This window comes from Micromesistius poutassou (assembly GCF_964030765.1).
Source record: "Micromesistius poutassou genome assembly, chromosome: 7".
In the NCBI taxonomy this organism is placed as follows: domain Eukaryota; kingdom Metazoa; phylum Chordata; class Actinopteri; order Gadiformes; family Gadidae; genus Micromesistius; species Micromesistius poutassou.
Genome location: NC_140277.1, coordinates 20,176,973 through 20,196,442, shown reverse-complemented (window position 1 = coordinate 20,196,442; position 19,470 = coordinate 20,176,973). Strand labels below are relative to the sequence as shown.

Sequence of the window (19,470 nt, the reverse complement as noted above, 5' to 3'; positions counted from 1 at the left end):
GGGTCAGTCTGTCTGTCCTCACCAACCCTAGGGTCAGTCTGTCTGTCTGTCCTCACCAACCCTAGGGTCAGTCTGTCTGTCTGTCCTCACCAACCCTAGGGTCAGTCTGTCTGTCCTCACCAACCCTAGAGTCAGTCTGTCAGTCTGTCCTCACCAACCCTAGGGTCAGTCTGTCTGTCCTCACCAACCCTAGAGTCAGTCTGTCTGTCTATCGCAGCATGGTGGCTCAAGAACCTCCTAATGAGGGCCAGCACACACACACACACACACACACACACACACACACACACACACACACACACACACACACACACACACACACACACACACACACACACACACACACACACACACACACACACACACACACGTTGTTTCCCGCTCTTTATTTAGGAGGCACTTGACGCTTCACAATTCACACACAAAACAAGTGAAAAAAAAAACAATATTCACAAAACATCGTTATGTTCAGATCCCCTCTGTGCAGCGGGTGAGAGCCTGTGTGTTGACGGTGAGGGGCCCGGTGACGGTGAGGGGCCCCAGGACCCCTGCTGGGCTCCTTACGGACGCTCTCTGCGCTGTCCGCTGCAGTATGGCAACAACATCCAGGGCAGGTGACCGCTGGAGACCGACGGGGAGGGGGAGGGGGGGGGGGCTGAGATGGGATTGAAATAATACGTGTCAAGCGCCAGCAGTGCTCACGTGAAGGAATGAGGGGCGACGGCCAGGGGCCCGAGGGGCCGGAGGGGTGACAGCGAGGGGCCCGAGGGGTGACAGCGAGGGGCCGGAGGGGTGACGGCGAGGGGCCCGAGGGGGCTGGAAGGCGGAGCGGCGGCGGCTCTAGGCGCTGCGCTCCTTGAAGTAGGTCATCTCGATGTGTTTGCAGAAGGCCAGCAGGTTGCTGCAGCGTTTGATGCGCTCGGCCAGCGCGCTGCTGGTCAGCTGCGTGGTCAGGATGGTGAACAGGTGGCCGAACACCAGGGCGTCAAGCTCTGTGGGGCTGAGACACGCACACACACACACACACACACACACACACACACACACACACACACACACACACACACACACACACACACACACACACACACACACACACACACACACACACACACACACACACACACACACATTTTTCCCAACTGCAAAACAATAACTACTTTTCGAGTCATCGATCGACAAAATGTGATGAGCCACCTATCAGGTTTAGGGACACAGTGACCAATCACATTCAGGTACACAATGGCCATGGCTGGCTCCGCCCACTTTGGACCAAGAGAAAACCATCGACTGAACAGAAGGACTTCAGAGCAGCAGACTGACGTAGTGCTGCAGCTTCACGTCATGGAAACGCCCATCCCTCATCTTCTGCTTGCACACATATTGTCGCTCTCTCCGGTAAGACAGTACGATGCTTCAGTCAGAGCAATAGTCACTTGTACACATGGATTTAACACAATAATCACTTGGTACACATGGATTTAACACAATAATCACTTGTACACATGGATTTAACACAATAATCACTTGTACACATGGATTTTACACAATAATCACTTGTACACTTGTACACATGGATTTAACACAATAATCACTTGTACACATGGATTTGTTAGTTCTAGGGATGTCACGAGAACCGATACTTCGGTACCAAGTCGATACCAAAATTAAAAAAACGTGACGGTACTCGCTTTTCTTAGTACCGTAGGTACCGAGGATGCAATTCCTCTGGACGTCACGTGGGCAGCATATACACCTACACGGGAACATGGAAGACGGCAACTGCAGCTGCAGCGAGTGCGACGGCTCCGCCTCGACTCGTCGATAAAAAGAATAACAAGAGTCGCGTCTGGAAGTACTTTGCGTTTGGAACGCTACGCCGCGCGACTGTTTCAGACGGGACCCGTTTCAATGTTGCGCTTCTAAACACGCATGGTACAGCCGTTTCTCAATACCAAGTACGCGGACTACGTTCTCGCGGACTTGGAAGTACGTACTTGGCAAGTCCGGACTTTCAAGTACAGACTTCCGAGAACGCGAGTACGCACCTGCAATTGGAACAACAGTGGACTCGATGATGCATTCTGGGATATTTAACTGTCCCAAGCCCACACGAGTCACCTCCGATGCGTCCTCGGTGGAACGGCCTCATCGAGAACGCATCGAGAACACACACGGGTTTTACGACAGTACTCGCGTACTTGGAATTGGAACAGTGCTTGGGCTACCACTGATGACGTTTATCGAGAACGCAAGTACACGAGAACACACAAGAACGCGAATTGAGAAACGGCTTACGACTGCGTTCGGCATCACTTACTTGATGTTGTTTTGATTGAAGATCGGCAGGTTGTAGTAGGTGCGGCGGTGAATGTGTGCGTGCGTGTGCGCGTGTGCGTGTGTGTTGCGAGCGTATGCAATTTCAAAGTAAACAAACCAACTCAAAGCCGATGCATGCATCCAAAATTATTCGTTCAAAACCAAATAAACAAATCAAAAACAGCGTTGCTTATTCGCTTCAAATACTTTTTCTTTTCAAAACTTGGTCATTAATACGGAGCGGTACCGAGCAGTTGAAAACAATGTTGGCGTCTCCTGTGGCTGCCTTGCGCACCTGCGTTATATTACTTAATATTAGGTTGGAAGTTATGTTTTAAACCCCGCCATGCACGCAAGTGTAAACGCCAGCCGCATCGCTGCATGACTGCCTGCTTTCAGCGCGTATTTTTATTTCTTTTTTTATTACTTGAACGCTACATGCCACTGTTCTTTTTTTGTTATGTTAATAGTGGTTTATCTTTATTCATTACTTGAAGGCTACATGCCAGTGCCACTGTTTTTTGGAATGTTTAAATGTTTTTAATAAATAAAGTACATGGGATTTATTGTTTTGTTTTTGACCGTGGCATCGAATTGGGTATCGAGAATCGTGGAATTTCACTGGTATTGGTATCGACTACTAAATTTCTGGTATCGTGACATCCCTAGTTAGTTCTGCGCTTGCCGTGAGTGAGTGAGTGAGTGAGTGAGTGAGTGGGTGAGAGGTTACATACTGTTTGTTGAAGAAGTACGGCTGAGTGCCCAGCCTCTGGGACAACGCCTGACAGCACTGGCTCACATCCTCGTACACCTGAAAGACACCACATCCTATTACACTACTACCATACAGAAACACTGGCTCACATCCTATAACACTACCATACAGAAACACTGGCTCACATCCTATAACACGACCATACAGAAACACTGGCTCACATCCTATAACACGACCATACAGAAACACTGGCTCACATCCTATAACACGACCATACAGAAACACTGGCTCACATCCTATAACACTACTACCATACAGAAACACTGGCTCACATCCTATAACACGACCATACAGAAACACTGGCTCACATCCTATAACACTACTACCATACAGAAACACTGGCTCACATCCTATAACACTACTACCATACAGAAACACTGGCTCACATCCTATAACACGACCATACAGAAACACTGGCTCACATCCTATAACACGACCATACAGAAACACTGGCTCACATCCTATAACACAACCATACAGAAACACTGGCTCACATCCTATAACACGACCATACAGAAACACTGGCTCACATCCTATTACACTACTACCATACAGAAACACTGGCTCACATCCTATAACACTACCATACAGAAACACTGGCTCACATCCTATAACACGACCATACAGAAACACTGGCTCACATCCTATAACACGACCATACAGAAACACTGGCTCACATCCTATAACACGACCATACAGAAACACTGGCTCACATCCTATAACACTACTACCATACAGAAACACTGGCTCACATCCTATAACACGACCATACAGAAACACTGGCTCACATCCTATAACACTACTACCATACAGAAACACTGGCTCACATCCTATAACACTACTACCATACAGAAACACTGGCTCACATCCTATAACACTACTACCATACAGAAACACTGGCTCACATCCTATAACACTACTACCATACAGAAACACTGGCTCACATCCTGTAACACGACCATACAGAAACACTGGCTCACATCCTATAACACAACCATACAGAAACACTGGCTCACATCCTATAACACGACCATACAGAAACACTGGCTCACATCCTATAACACGACCATACAGAAACACTGGCTCACATCCTATAACACAACCATACAGAAACACTGGCTCACATCCTATAACACGACCATACAGAAACACTGGCTCACATCCTATAACACTACTACCATACAGAAACACTGGCTCACATCCTATAACACAACCATACAGAAACACTGGCTCACATCCTATAACACGACCATACAGAAACACTGGCTCACATCCTATAACACTACTACCATACAGAAACACTGGCTCACATCCTATAACACTACTACCATACAGAAACACTGGCTCACATCCTATAACACGACCATACAGAAACACTGGCTCACATCCTATAACACTACCATACAGAAACACTGGCTCACATCCTATAACACGACCATACAGAAACACTGGCTCACATCCTGTAACACGACCATACAGAAACACTGGCTCACATCCTATAACACGACCATACAGAAACACTGGCTCACATCCTATAACACTACTACCATACAGAAACACTGGCTCACATCCTATAACACGACCATACAGAAACACTGGCTCACATCCTATAACACTACTACCATACAGAAACACTGGCTCACATCCTATAACACTACTACCATACAGAAACACTGGCTCACATCCTATAACACGACCATACAGAAACACTGGCTCACATCCTGTAACACGACCATACAGAAACACTGGCTCACATCCTATAACACTACTACCATACAGAAACACTGGCTCACATCCTATAACACTACTACCATACAGAAACACTGGCTCACATCCTATAACACGACCATACAGAAACACTGGCTCACATCCTATAACACTACTACCATACAGAAACACTGGCTCACATCCTATAACACGACCATACAGAAACACTGGCTCACATCCTGTAACACGACCATACAGAAACACTGGCTCACATCCTATAACACTACTACCATACAGAAACACTGGCTCACATCCTATAACACTACTACCATACAGAAACACTGGCTCACATCCTATAACACGACCATACAGAAACACTGGCTCACATCCTATAACACTACTACCATACAGAAACACTGGCTCACATCCTATAACACTACTACCATACAGAAACACTGGCTCACATCCTATAACACGACCATACAGAAACACTGGCTCACATCCTATAACACTACTACCATACAGAAACACTGGCTCACATCCTATAACACGACCATACAGAAACACTGGCTCACATCCTATAACACGACCATACAGAAACACTGGCTCACATCCTATAACACGACCATACAGAAACACTGGCTCACATCCTATAACACTACTACCATACAGAAACACTGGCTCACATCCTATAACACTACTACCATACAGAAACACTGGCTCACATCCTATAACACGACCATACAGAAACACTGGCTCACATCCTATAACACGACCATACAGAAACACTGGCTCACATCCTATAACACTACTACCATACAGAAACACTGGCTCACATCCTATAACACGACCATACAGAAACACTGGCTCACATCCTATAACACGACCATACAGAAACACTGGCTCACATCCTATAACACAACCATACAGAAACACTGGCTCACATCCTATAACACCACCATACAGAAACACTGGCTCACATCCTATAACACTACTACCATACAGAAACACTGGCTCACATCCTATAACACTACTACCATACAGAAACACTGGCTCACATCCTATAACACTACTACCATACAGAAACACTGGCTCACATCCTATAACACGACCATACAGAAACACTGGCTCACATCCTATAACACAACCATACAGAAACACTGGCTCACATCCTATAACACTACTACCATACAGAAACACTGGCTCACATCCTGTAACACGACCATACAGAAACACTGGCTCACATCCTATAACACGACCATACAGAAACACTGGCTCACATCCTATAACACGACCATACAGAAACACTGGCTCACATCCTATAACACTACTACCATACAGAAACACTGGCTCACATCCTATAACACTACTACCATACAGAAACACTGGCTCACATCCTATAACACTACTACCATACAGAAACACTGGCTCACATCCTATAACACTACTACCATACAGAAACACTGGCTCACATCCTGTAACACTACTACCATACAGAAACACTGGCTCACATCCTATAACACTACTACCATACAGAAACACTGGCTCACATCCTATAACACTACTACCATACAGAAACACTGGCTCACATCCTATAACACTACTACCATACAGAAACACTGGCTCACATCCTATAAAACGACCATACAGAAACACTGGCTCACATCCTATAACACAACCATACAGAAACACTGGCTCACATCCTATAACACGACCATACAGAAACACTGGCTCACATCCTATAACACGACCATACAGAAACACTGGCTCACATCCTATAACACGACCATACAGAAACACTGGCTCACATCCTATAACACGACCATACAGAAACACTGGCTCACATCCTATAACACGACCATACAGAAACACTGGCTCACATCCTATAACACGACCATACAGAAACACTGGCTCACATCCTATAACACGACCATACAGAAACACTGGCTCACATCCTATAACACAACCATACAGAAACACTGGCTCACATCCTATAACACGACCATACAGAAACACTGGCTCACATCCTATAACACTACTACCATACAGAAACACTGGCTCACATCCTATAACACTACTACCATACAGAAACACTGGCTCACATCCTATAACACTACTACCATACAGAAACACTGGCTCACATCCTATAACACGACCATACAGAAACACTGGCTCACATCCTATAACACGACCATACAGAAACACTGGCTCACATCCTATAACACTACTACCATACAGAAACACTGGCTCACATCCTATAACACTACTACCATACAGAAACACTGGCTCACATCCTATAACACTACTACCATACAGAAACACTGGCTCACATCCTATAACACGACCATACAGAAACACTGGCTCACATCCTATAACACTACTACCATACAGAAACACTGGCTCACATCCTATAACACGACCATACAGAAACACTGGCTCACATCCTATAACACTACTACCATACAGAAACACTGGCTCACATCCTATAACACGACCATACAGAAACACTGGCTCACATCCTATAACACTACTACCATACAGAAACACTGGCTCACATCCTATAACATGACCATACAGAAACACTGGCTCACATCCTATAACACGGCCATACAGAAACACTGGCTCACATCCTATAACACGGCCATACAGAAACACTGGCTCACATCCTATAACACTACCATACAGAAACACTGGCTCACATCCTATAACACTACTACCATACAGAAACACTGGCTCACATCCTATAACACGACCATACAGAAACACTGGCTCACATCCTATAACACTACTACCATACAGAAACACTGGCTCACATCCTGTAACACGACCATACAGAAACACTGGCTCACATCCTATAACACGACCATACAGAAACACTGGCTCACATCCTATAACACTACTACCATACAGAAACACTGGCTCACATCCTATAACACCACTACCATACAGAAACACTGGCTCACATCCTATAACACTACTACCATACAGAAACACTGGCTCACATCCTATTACACTACTACCATACAGAAACACTGGCTCACATCCTATAAAACGACCATACAGAAACACTGGCTCACATCCTATAACACGACCATACAGAAACACTGGCTCACATCCTATAACACTACCATACAGAAACACTGGCTCACATCCTATAACACTACCATACAGAAACACTGGCTCACATCCTATAACACTACTACCATACAGAAACACTGGCTCACATCCTGTAACACTACTACCATACAGAAACACTGGCTCACATCCTATAACACTACTACCATACAGAAACACTGGCTCACATCCTATAACACGACCATACAGAAACACTGGCTCACATCCTATAACACGACCATACAGAAACACTGGCTCACATCCTATAACACGACCATACAGAAACACTGGCTCACATCCTATAACACGACCATACAGAAACACTGGCTCACATCCTATAACACGACCATACAGAAACACTGGCTCACATCCTATAACACGACCATACAGAAACACTGGCTCACATCCTATAACACAACCATACAGAAACACTGGCTCACATCCTATAACACGACCATACAGAAACACTGGCTCACATCCTATAACACGACCATACAGAAACACTGGCTCACATCCTATAACACTACTACCATACAGAAACACTGGCTCACATCCTATAACACTACTACCATACAGAAACACTGGCTCACATCCTATAACACTACTACCATACAGAAACACTGGCTCACATCCTATAACACTACTACCATACAGAAACACTGGCTCACATCCTATAACACTACTACCATACAGAAACACTGGCTCACATCCTATAACACGACCATACAGAAACACTGGCTCACATCCTATAACACTACCATACAGAAACACTGGCTCACATCCTATAACACTACTACCATACAGAAACACTGGCTCACATCCTGTAACACGACCATACAGAAACACTGGCTCACATCCTATAACACGACCATACAGAAACACTGGCTCACATCCTATAACACTACTACCATACAGAAACACTGGCTCACATCCTATAACAATACTACCATACAGAAACACTGGCTCACATCCTATAACACTACCATACAGAAACACTGGCTCACATCCTATAACACTACTACCATACAGAAACACTGGCTCACATCCTATAACACGACCATACAGAAACACTGGCTCACATCCTATAACACTACTACCATACAGAAACACTGGCTCACATCCTATAACACTACTACCATACAGAAACACTGGCTCACATCCTATAACACTACTACCATACAGAAACACTGGCTCACATCCTATAACACGACCATACAGAAACACTGGCTCACATCCTGTAACACGACCATACAGAAACAAGGCCCTCATGGCCTCATGGCTAGGCAGAAGGGACAGTCAACGTATCACCCCTAACATGCAGCGTCATCTGTACGGATTACAAACCAACAAGGGAGACGTATTTGAAAAGCACACGCAGCCTCCCACCTGCTCCAGGCTCTTCCCTCCCCAGCCAATAGCCTTCATCTTCCTGCGGACGTCCCACTGCTTCTGATAGGCCAGGATGTGGTTCAGCGGCCATGAGTACGGACTGCTGTACCTGGGCCGGGAGATCTGCAGGGTGGAGACATTAACACATCTCTGTTCATCTAGAGATCTGCAGGGTGGAGACATTAACACATCTCTGTTCATCTAGAGATCTACAGCAAGACGTTTATACATCTCTGTTCATCTAGAGATCTACAGCAAGACATTAACACATCTCTGTTCATCTAGAGATCTGCAGCAAGACGTTTATACATCTCTGTTCATCTAGAGATCTACAGCAAGACATTAACACATCTCTGTTCATCTAGAGATCTACAGCAAGACATTAACACATCTCTGTTCATCTAGAGATCTACAGCAAGACATTTATACATCTCTGTTCATCTAGAGATCTACAGCAAGACATTTATACATCTGTTCATCTAGAGATCTACAGCAAGACGTTTATACATCTCTGTTCATCTAGAGATCTACAGCAAGACATTAACACATCTCTGTTCATCTAGAGATCTGCAGCAAGACGTTTATACATCTCTGTTCATCTAGAGATCTACAGCAAGACATTAACACATCTCTGTTCATCTAGAGATCTACAGCAAGACATTAACACATCTCTGTTCATCTAGAGATCTACAGCAAGACGTTTATACATCTCTGTTCATCTAGAGATCTACAGCAAGACATTTATACATCTGTTCATCTAGAGATCTACAGCAAGACATTTATACATCTGTTCATCTAGAGATCTACAGCAAAACATTTATACATCTCTGTTCATCTAGAGATCTACAGCAAGACATTTATACATCTCTGTTCATCTAGAGATCTACAGCAAGACATTTATACATCTCTGTTCATCTAGAGATCTACAGCAAGACATTTATACATCTCTGTTCATCTAGAGATCTACAGCAAGACGTTTATACATCTCTGTTCATCTAGAGATCTACAGCAAGACATTTATACATCTCTGTTCATCTAGAGATCTACAGCAAGACGTTTATACATCTCTGTTCATCTAGAGATCTACAGCAAGACATTAACACATCTCTGTTCATCTAGAGATCTACAGCAAGACATTTATACATCTCTGTTCATCTAGAGATCTACAGCAAGACGTTTATACATCTCTGTTCATCTAGAGATCTACAGCAAGACGTTTATACATCTCTGTTCATCTAGAGATCTACAGCAAGACGTTTATACATCTCTGTTCATCTAGAGATGTACAGGGCAGACCGTGGAGACATTTAAACATCTCTGTATTCATCCACACATGGACAGAAACATCTAGATAGATGCTTTTATTGATCCCCAGGGGGAAATTCAAGGTCACAGTAGCTTTAAAGACATCACACATAACATACACAGGATTATAAAAAAGAGATCTACATGAATATGATGGACAATAAGAGATACTGAATAAAGTAAATCAAATCAAATGTCCACATGAACGTGCTAAGGGCTGTATAGGTGCTCCATGATAGTGTGTGTCATGATGGTAGTGCAAATAGGAAAGGCAGTGCAGGGATAAAGGATAACATCCAGAGACCAGCATTCAATTAAATATGGGAAAGTAAGTGCTGTTCAGAAGACTTCAAATGGACAAACAACGCATAGACACACACACACACACACACACACACACACACACACACACACACACACACACACACACACACACACACACACACACACACACACACACACACACACACACACACACACACACACACAGGGGGGTCTGACCTCAGCAGCTGTAGAATCATCACACCACTGGACGTACAGCTGTGAAATAACCAAGAGGTAAACAGAGTTTAGAACAGCAGAGGACACGTCAACACAATTCATCATAATGTAGTTGTGGAGTAGGATGCAGATTGACCACTGGAATACTGGCCCCTCGTGGGGCCCTCCAAGTGCTATTCATTCATTTATAAACATATACTGACAGCCAAAGAGTGTTCTGTGGTAAAAGACCAACAGTCACATGATAGAAAGTACCCTACATATTCCACTGCTTCCGACAGAAGCACCCCATGGATGACAAAGATGCTGCTATTTCTTGATATGTGCTTGTGTTATAGAGTTGTGTGAGACCATTTCTGTTGGAATGCACCCGATCCCAGGGTCCAGAATGATAGATCAGACCATTTCTGTTGGAATGCACCTGATCCCAGGGTCCAGAATGATAGATCAGACCATTGGCAGGTGAAAACCTGCTCACATAGTCAATTGCTCTGTCGGTTATTTGACCCATTTTTTGCAACTTCATTTTGGACCCTGACAGAGCCCTGATGGACTCTGATCACACACTGCGCATGCGCTCTTCAGAACCGCTCTTCAGAACCGCTCTTCAGAACCGCTCTTCAGAACCGCTCTTCAGAACCGCTCTTCAGAACCGCTCTTCAGAACCTCTCTTCAGAACCGCTCTTCAGAACCGCTCTTCAGAACCGCTCTTCAGAACCGCTCAGCAGAACCTCTCTTCAGAACCGCTCTTCAGAACCGCTCTTCAGAACCGTGGTCCACATCTTATCAACATAGTGCTCCTCCCACACCTCCACAGTGAAATGTGTTTGTGTGTTTGTGTGTTTGTGTGTTTGTGTGTTTGGTGTGTTTGTGTGTTTGTGTGCATGTGTGTGTTTACCTCTGCAGTCAGCAGCATGTTGTGGACCAGCTCCATGTACGCCTTCATCTCCGCCCTCTGGACGTCATCAAGACCGTCGCTGAGGGAGTGGCCCTGAGGACACACAACCACACACTGAGACACACAACCACACACTGAGACACACAACCACACACAACCACACACTGAGACACACAACCACACACTGAGACACACAACCACACACTGAGACACACAACCACACACAACCACACACTGAGACACAACCACACACAACCACACCCCTCTGGACGTCATCAAGACCGTCACTGAGGGAGTGGCCCTGAGACACACAACCACACACTGAGGACGCACAACTACACACAACCACACACTGAGGACGCACAACTACACACTGAGGACGCACAACTACACACAACCACACACTGAGGACGCACAACCACACACTGAGACACACAACCACACACAACCACACACTGAGGACGCACAACTACACACAACCACACACTGAGACACAACCACACACAACCACACCCCTCTGGACGTCATCAAGACCGTCACTGAGGGAGTGGCCCTGAGACACACAACCACACACTGAGACACACAACCACACACTGAGACACACAACCACACACTGAGACACACAACCACACACAACCACACACTGAGACACACAACCACACACTGAGACACACAACCACACACTGAGACACAACCACACACAACCACACCCCTCTGGACGTCATCAAGACCGTCACTGAGGGAGTGGCCCTGAGACACACAACCACACACTGAGACACACAACCACACACAACCACACACTGAGACACACAACCACACACTGAGACACACAACCACACACTGAGACACAACCACACACAACCACACACTGAGACACACAACTACACACAACCACACACTGAGACACACAACTACACACTGAGACACACAACCACACCCCTCTGGACGTCATCAAGACCGTCGCTGAGGGAGTGGCCCTGAGACACACAACCACACACTGAGGACGCACAACTACACACAACCACACACTGAGGACGCACAACTACACACAACCACACACTGAGACACACAACCACACACTGAGACACACAACCACACACTGAGACACACAACCACACACTGAGACACACAACCACACACTGAGACACACAACCACACACTGAGACACACAACCACACACTGAGACACAACCACACCCCTCTGGACGTCATCAAGACCGTCACTGAGGGAGTGGCCCTGAGACACACAACCACACACTGAGGACGCACAACCACACACAACCACACACTGAGGACGCACAACCACACACAACCACACACTGAGGACGCACAACTACACACAACCACACCCGGAGACCATGTCCACACCTAGACCATGTCCACACCCAGACCATGTCCACACCCGGACCATGTCCACACCTAGACCATGTCCACACCTAGACCATGTCCACACCTAGACCATGTCCACACCTAGACCATGTCCACACCTAGACCATGTCCACACCTAGACCATGTCCACACCCAGACCATGTCCACACCTAGACCATGTCCACACCCAGACCATGTCCACAGCAGGTGCAGTGTTCTATGCGTATGGGAGCATTGACATGTTTCACATGCCTCTGCACACGACTAATGAACTCACTTTTTAGGTTGGACATTTGATTACAAACATACGTATATCATTTGTTGCAAGGTGGCACAGATGCTGAAATAATCCTGTTTTTGTTCATTCTATCTTTCTTATTTCAGGATGTTTAAGTGTTACAGTGGTAGGCATAAGTTTAGGCACCCATGCTAAAGTTGACCAAAAGGAGGAATAAAAAATAATCTTTTGGAAATTGATCTTAATGCCTTAATTAAACAAATGAGGAAAAATACAACCTTTAAGGACACCAATTTGCTTTGTGAATGAATAATGTATCGTAAATAAATAAATGTTCTCCACTAAAATACAGGGTGCATACGTATAGACACCCCTATGTTAAATTCCCATAGAGGCAGGCAGATTTTTATTTTTAAAAGCCAGTTATTTCATGGATCCAGGACACTATGCATCCTGATGAAGTCACCTAGGCCTTTGTAATTAAAATAGCCCCACATCATCACACACCCTTCACCATACCGAGAGATCGGCATGGTTTTATTTCAGTTAGCCTATTAACTGGTTTGAATTGCATTGAGAAATCATTAGGCTAACTAACAGCTATAAGGCTAACTGAAAAGAACCATGCCAACCTCTGGGTATGGTGAAGGGTATGTGATGATGTGGGGCTATTTTTAATTCCAGCTGGTTCTACTGTAGAAGGTGTGGCAGTGCTGGGGGTTCTACAGCAGTGTGTGGCCTCTTGAACATCACTAGTGCTGCGGTGCACTCCAATGACAGATTTTGGTTTGATGATCGTTTGAATACTCCAGAACGTTTGAAGCAGTGTGTCTTAATGTGAGAGTGTTTCAGAGCCCTCACACTGCTGTAGAACCTCCAGCGCTGCCACACGTCCTACAGTAGAACCAGCCCTAAAGTACAGTTCAGGTGCCTTCTCCCACACTGCCACGCCCTCCAGGGCTGGAGGAGGAGGCACCTGACGACTAGCTGACTGCTAACGTTGGAGTTCAGCTCTTTGTCATTCCATCACACCGTTTCAGAAGTTAAATGGGAGAAAATGACAACGTCAACTCAATTTAGAACATTTAGAAACGTTACACGGTGCCCCTTGAAGGGACACTGGTGGCACACGCCACTGTTACATTCTTTGAGGATATTGCAAACGTTGACATTATCATAAGGTTTAGACGTTCCCTGTTTGTTACCTTGGCCTTAGTGAACTGGACAATGGGTCCCAGTTCAGACACCACCTGGTTCCCAACATGTACAAACGGAACCTTCCCTACAGGGCGAGGGACACAGAAGAAGAAGAGAGAGAGAGAGCACATTCACGTGTACTGTTGAACCAGTTGCTGTGGTTTTGTGATATCCTTTCCAATGACAGCAGTACTGAGTGGTCACTAACCGGAGGGGGACATGTACTCGGCGTTGGCCTTGCAAGCCACTTGGACTGGAAGGCCGCACATCCTCAGGTAGGTCTGCGGAGAGCAGGGATTTACCAAAGGGCTCGGTTCACATTGTGGTCATTCAGAACATGGACATGCCCACTAATAAAGGAATATGGTTATCATAACATAACCATATGGTTCAGCAGTCAGCTCATTCATAAACAGGAAAGTAAACACCTTGGGTCAGTTAAGTAACTCAAATAATTCCCCTAAGCGTAGCACAATAAGCAGTAAAGACACCTAGATACCCCCAACATCATTCTATATAGTTTGCCATGCAGACAGCAAACTGTGTTATAATCAGTAAAGTGCTTCTGTTGGTGCACCACAGGTTAACATGTTTACTTCATATCCACGGGAAACTAATCCAGATAGATGAGCTATTTGCGGTGGCTAACTGTTCAGCACACTTTAGGTCGAGAAGGAGACATCTTTATCACGTGGACATGAGACCGGAGGAAATCCTCCATTTCTGTGTGTTTTTGTTTGACTGATTTTTTTTCTGATTCAGTTTTAAGAAAAAACTGGAATCAAATATTGCTTGGGGTCATGTTGACCCCATCAACACAAATTCCATGAATTCAAATTTGCTTATCAAAAAAACGCTTCCAAATAATTACCATTTAATTCTCATGTGCTTCCATATTATTTGCGCCGCCCAGCGAGACCCTATTCACCTGGCTAATACCGCTCTGCAAAAACTAAGGTGAGCTTGTGAGCACGGCTGGAGGCTGACAGGAGGTGGGCTGAAGGGGGAGGAGCCTCACCTGAACAGCCAGAGACGAGGCGCAGTCCGAGAGCAGGATCTGATCATCTGACCACATGGAAACATGACGGCTGTAAACGGGATGCTTCAGTGGCACACACACACACACACACACACACACACACACACACACACACACACACACACACACACACACACACACACACACACACACACACACACACACACACACACACACACACACACACACACACACACACACACACACTCTTACCCTTCAGTGGCTGGTACAGAGTGGCATTTTCCGGCCAGGGCTCCGCAGCTGGAAGTACACAGAATACAAATAAACCCTTCTGATCATTGTGTAGTATGACGTGTAGTATAATGTGTAGAATAACGTGTAGTATGACGTTTAATATGATGCAGCAGTTATCCCACTGGTGATGAGGTCGCTGTACATGTCGTTTGTGTCACTACATGTCGTTGTCACTACATGTCGTTGTGTCACTACATGTCGTTGTGTCACTACATGTCGTTGTGTCACTACATGTCGCTGTTAGTACATGTCGTTGTCACTACATGTCGTTGTGTCACTACATGTCGTTGTGTCACTACATGTCACTGTGTCACTACATGTCGCTGTTAGTACATGTCGTTGTGTCACTACATGTCGTTGTGTCACTACATGTCGTTGTGTCACTACATGTCACTGTGTCACTACATGTCGTTGTGTCACTACATGTCACTGTGTCACTACATGTCGCTGTTAGTACATGTCGTTGTGTCACTACATGTCGTTGTGTCACTACATGTCGCTGTGTCACTACATGTCGTTGTGTCGCTACATGTTATTGTGTCACTACATGTCGCTGTGTCACTACATGTCGTTGTGTCACTACATGTCGGTGTGAGTACATGTCGTTGAGTCACTACATGTCACTGTGTCACTACATGTCTCTGTTAGTACATGTCGTTGTATCACTACATGTTATTGTGTCACTACATGTCGTTGTGTCACTACATGTCGTTGTATCACTACATGTCATTGTGTCACTACATGTCACTGTGTCACTACATGTCTCTGTTAGTACATGTCGTTGTATCACTACATGTTATTGTGTCACTACATGTCGTTGTGTCACTACATGTCGTTGTGTCACTACATGTCGCTGTGTCACTACATGTCGTTGTGTCGCTACATGTTATTGTGTCACTACATGTCGCTGTGTCACTACATGTCACTGTGTCACTACATGTCATTGTGTCACTACATGTCACTGTGTCACTACATGTCGTTGTGTCACTACATGTCGGTGTGAGTACATGTCGTTGAGTCACTACATGTCACTGTGTCACTACATGTCGTTGTGTCACTACATGTCTCTGTTAGTACATGTCGTTGTATCACTACATGTTATTGTGTCACTACATGTCGTTGTGTCACTACATGTCGTTGTATCACTACATGTTATTGTGTCACTACATGTCACTGTGTCACTACATGTCGCTGTGTCACTACATGTCACTGTGTCACTACATGTCTCTGTTAGTACATGTCGTTGTATCACTACATGTTATTGTGTCACTACATGTCGTTGTGTCACTACATGTCGTTGTATCACTACATGTTATTGTGTCACTACATGTCACTGTGTCACTACATGTCACTGTGTCACTACATGTCGTTGTGTCACTACATGTCACTGTGTCACTACATGTCATTGTGTCACTACATGTCACTGTGTCACTACATGTCACTGTGTCACTACATGTCGCTGTTAGTACATGTCGTTGTGTCACTACATGTCGTTGTGTCACTACATGTCGCTGTGTCACTACATGTCGTTGTGTCACTACATGTCGTTGTGTCACTACATGTCGTTGTATCACTACATGTTATTGTGTCACTACATGTCACTGTGTCACTACATGTCATTGTGTCACTACATGTCATTGTGTCACTACATGTCGTTGTGTCACTACATGTCGCTGTGTCACTACATGTCGTTGTGTCACTACATGTCGCTGTGTCACTACATGTCGTTGTGTCACTACATGTCGTTGTGTCACTACATGTCGTTGTGTCACTACATGTCGTTGTGTCACTACATGTCGTTGTGTCACTACATGTCACTGTGTCACTACATGTCACTGTGTCACTACATGTCGTTGTGTCACTACATGTCGTTGTGTCACTACATGTCGCTGTTAGTACATGTCGCTGTGTCACTACATGTCGTTGTGTCACTACATGTCGTTGTGTCACTACATGTCACTGTGTCACTACATGTCGTTGTGTCACTACATGTCGTTGTGTCACTACATGTCGCTGTGTCACTACATGTCGTTGTGTCACTACATGTCGTTGTGTCACTACATGTCGCTGTTAGTACATATCGTTGTGTCACTACATGTCGCTGTCAGTACATGTCGCTGTTATGTCGCTGTCAGTACATGTCGCTGTTGTGTCGCTGTTAGTACATATCGTTGTGTCAGTACATGTCGCTGTTGTGTCGCTGTCAGTACATGTCGCTGTTGTGTCGCTGTCAGTACATGTCGCTGTTGTGTCGCTGTCAGTACATGTCGCTGTCAGTACATATCGTTGTGTCAGTACATGTCGCTGTTGTGTCGCTGTCAGTACATGTCGCTGTTGTGTCGCTGTGTCAGTACATGTCAGTACATGTCGTGCTGGTCTTTAATCTGACCGTGTGAGTGTACTGTGACGGTGGTGCAGGGAGCCTGTGAGGGTAAACACTGAACCATTGAGTCATTAAACCTTAAACCAGAGCCTACCTGCTATCTGCGACACGAAGGCTTCGGCAGCGAGCGACATGACAACGGCCGTGTATTAGCAGACTGAATCCCAAACTAGATCCCAGACTAAACGGGAGGACTGATGCTTTATTCTCCACAAGGTTACAGTAAGCAGGCCGTTACCGCTGCGCGCCGTCCGGTCCGCCGCCGCAGAGCTCCGGGGGACCGGGGGACCCTCACACCGGCGCGCGTTGGTTCCGCTTTGGCTCAAATGCGAAACTGGGGATACGAATCTAATTTCGTCGTAACAGGACAACTTTTATTAACCTTTTCAAATACTCTATTGCACCTTACATTCAGTCTCAACTGGTAAATGGTAAATAGACTGCATTTATATAGCGCTTTTTTGGAACCAGTGGCACTGGCCACCCAAAGCGCTTCACAATACTGCCTCACGATCACCCGTCACACGCACACATTCACACGGCGGAGTCCGCCACGCACGGCGACAGCCAGCTCGACCCAATAACAATACAATACTAATGATACTACTAGTCTGCCGCGAGGACTACTACTACTACTACTACTATTACTACTTCTACTTGGCTACTTGGCTACCGCTCATATTGCTGCTACTAGTAATGATAAAGCCATTGGGCATATTAAGTACGAATACAATACAATACGATACGAATTAACCAATCAAATCACACAACAAGCAGCCACGGTCATCATCACTTACGCAAATGAAATATATGATTTCATAGTGTGGCAACACGAGGTAATTTTAATTGTTGCCAGACAACGCCACCCTGGGAATTTCACCCAGAGATTTATTTTAAGTGGACTAACCCAAATAAAGGAAAGGCACTGAGGTCCGTTATGCAACGAGGCAGAGACGGCAGTTCGGTCATACAAAAAAAATACT

The 19,470-nt window shown here is 45.4% G+C and overlaps 1 protein-coding gene across 1 annotated transcript; it reads right to left on the bottom strand.

Moving 5' to 3' along the window:
• Window positions 1-368: 368 nt before the first annotated feature.
• mtx2 (metaxin 2) lies at window positions 369-18,750 on the bottom strand. Its single transcript, XM_084470392.1, has 10 exons — window positions 18,582-18,750; window positions 16,063-16,110; window positions 15,829-15,875; window positions 15,019-15,091; window positions 14,819-14,895; window positions 12,009-12,101; window positions 11,111-11,149; window positions 9,302-9,427; window positions 3,054-3,130; window positions 369-1,000 (listed from the first exon to the last, which is right to left on the bottom strand). The coding sequence occupies exons 1-10, from the start codon at window positions 18,619-18,621 to the stop codon at window positions 841-843; spliced, it is 780 nt and encodes a 259-aa protein (XP_084326518.1). The 5' UTR covers window positions 18,622-18,750; the 3' UTR covers window positions 369-840.
• Between the last annotated feature and the right edge of the window lie 720 nt (window positions 18,751-19,470).

What these genes read in the sequence shown, in the direction of transcription:
- mtx2 (XM_084470392.1), bottom strand. Translation starts at nt 18,621, where the DNA reads ATGTCGCTCGCTGCCGAAGCCTTCGTGTCGCAGATAGCAG. An exon ending in TCCAGTTCACTAAGGCCAAG is followed by an intron (nt 12,102 to 14,818) that starts GTAACAAACAGG and finishes GTGTGTCCTCAG; the next exon opens with GGCCACTCCCTCAGCGACGG. An exon ending in GAGGGAAGAGCCTGGAGCAG is followed by an intron (nt 3,131 to 9,301) that starts GTGGGAGGCTGC and finishes GGTGTCTTTCAG; the next exon opens with GTGTACGAGGATGTGAGCCA.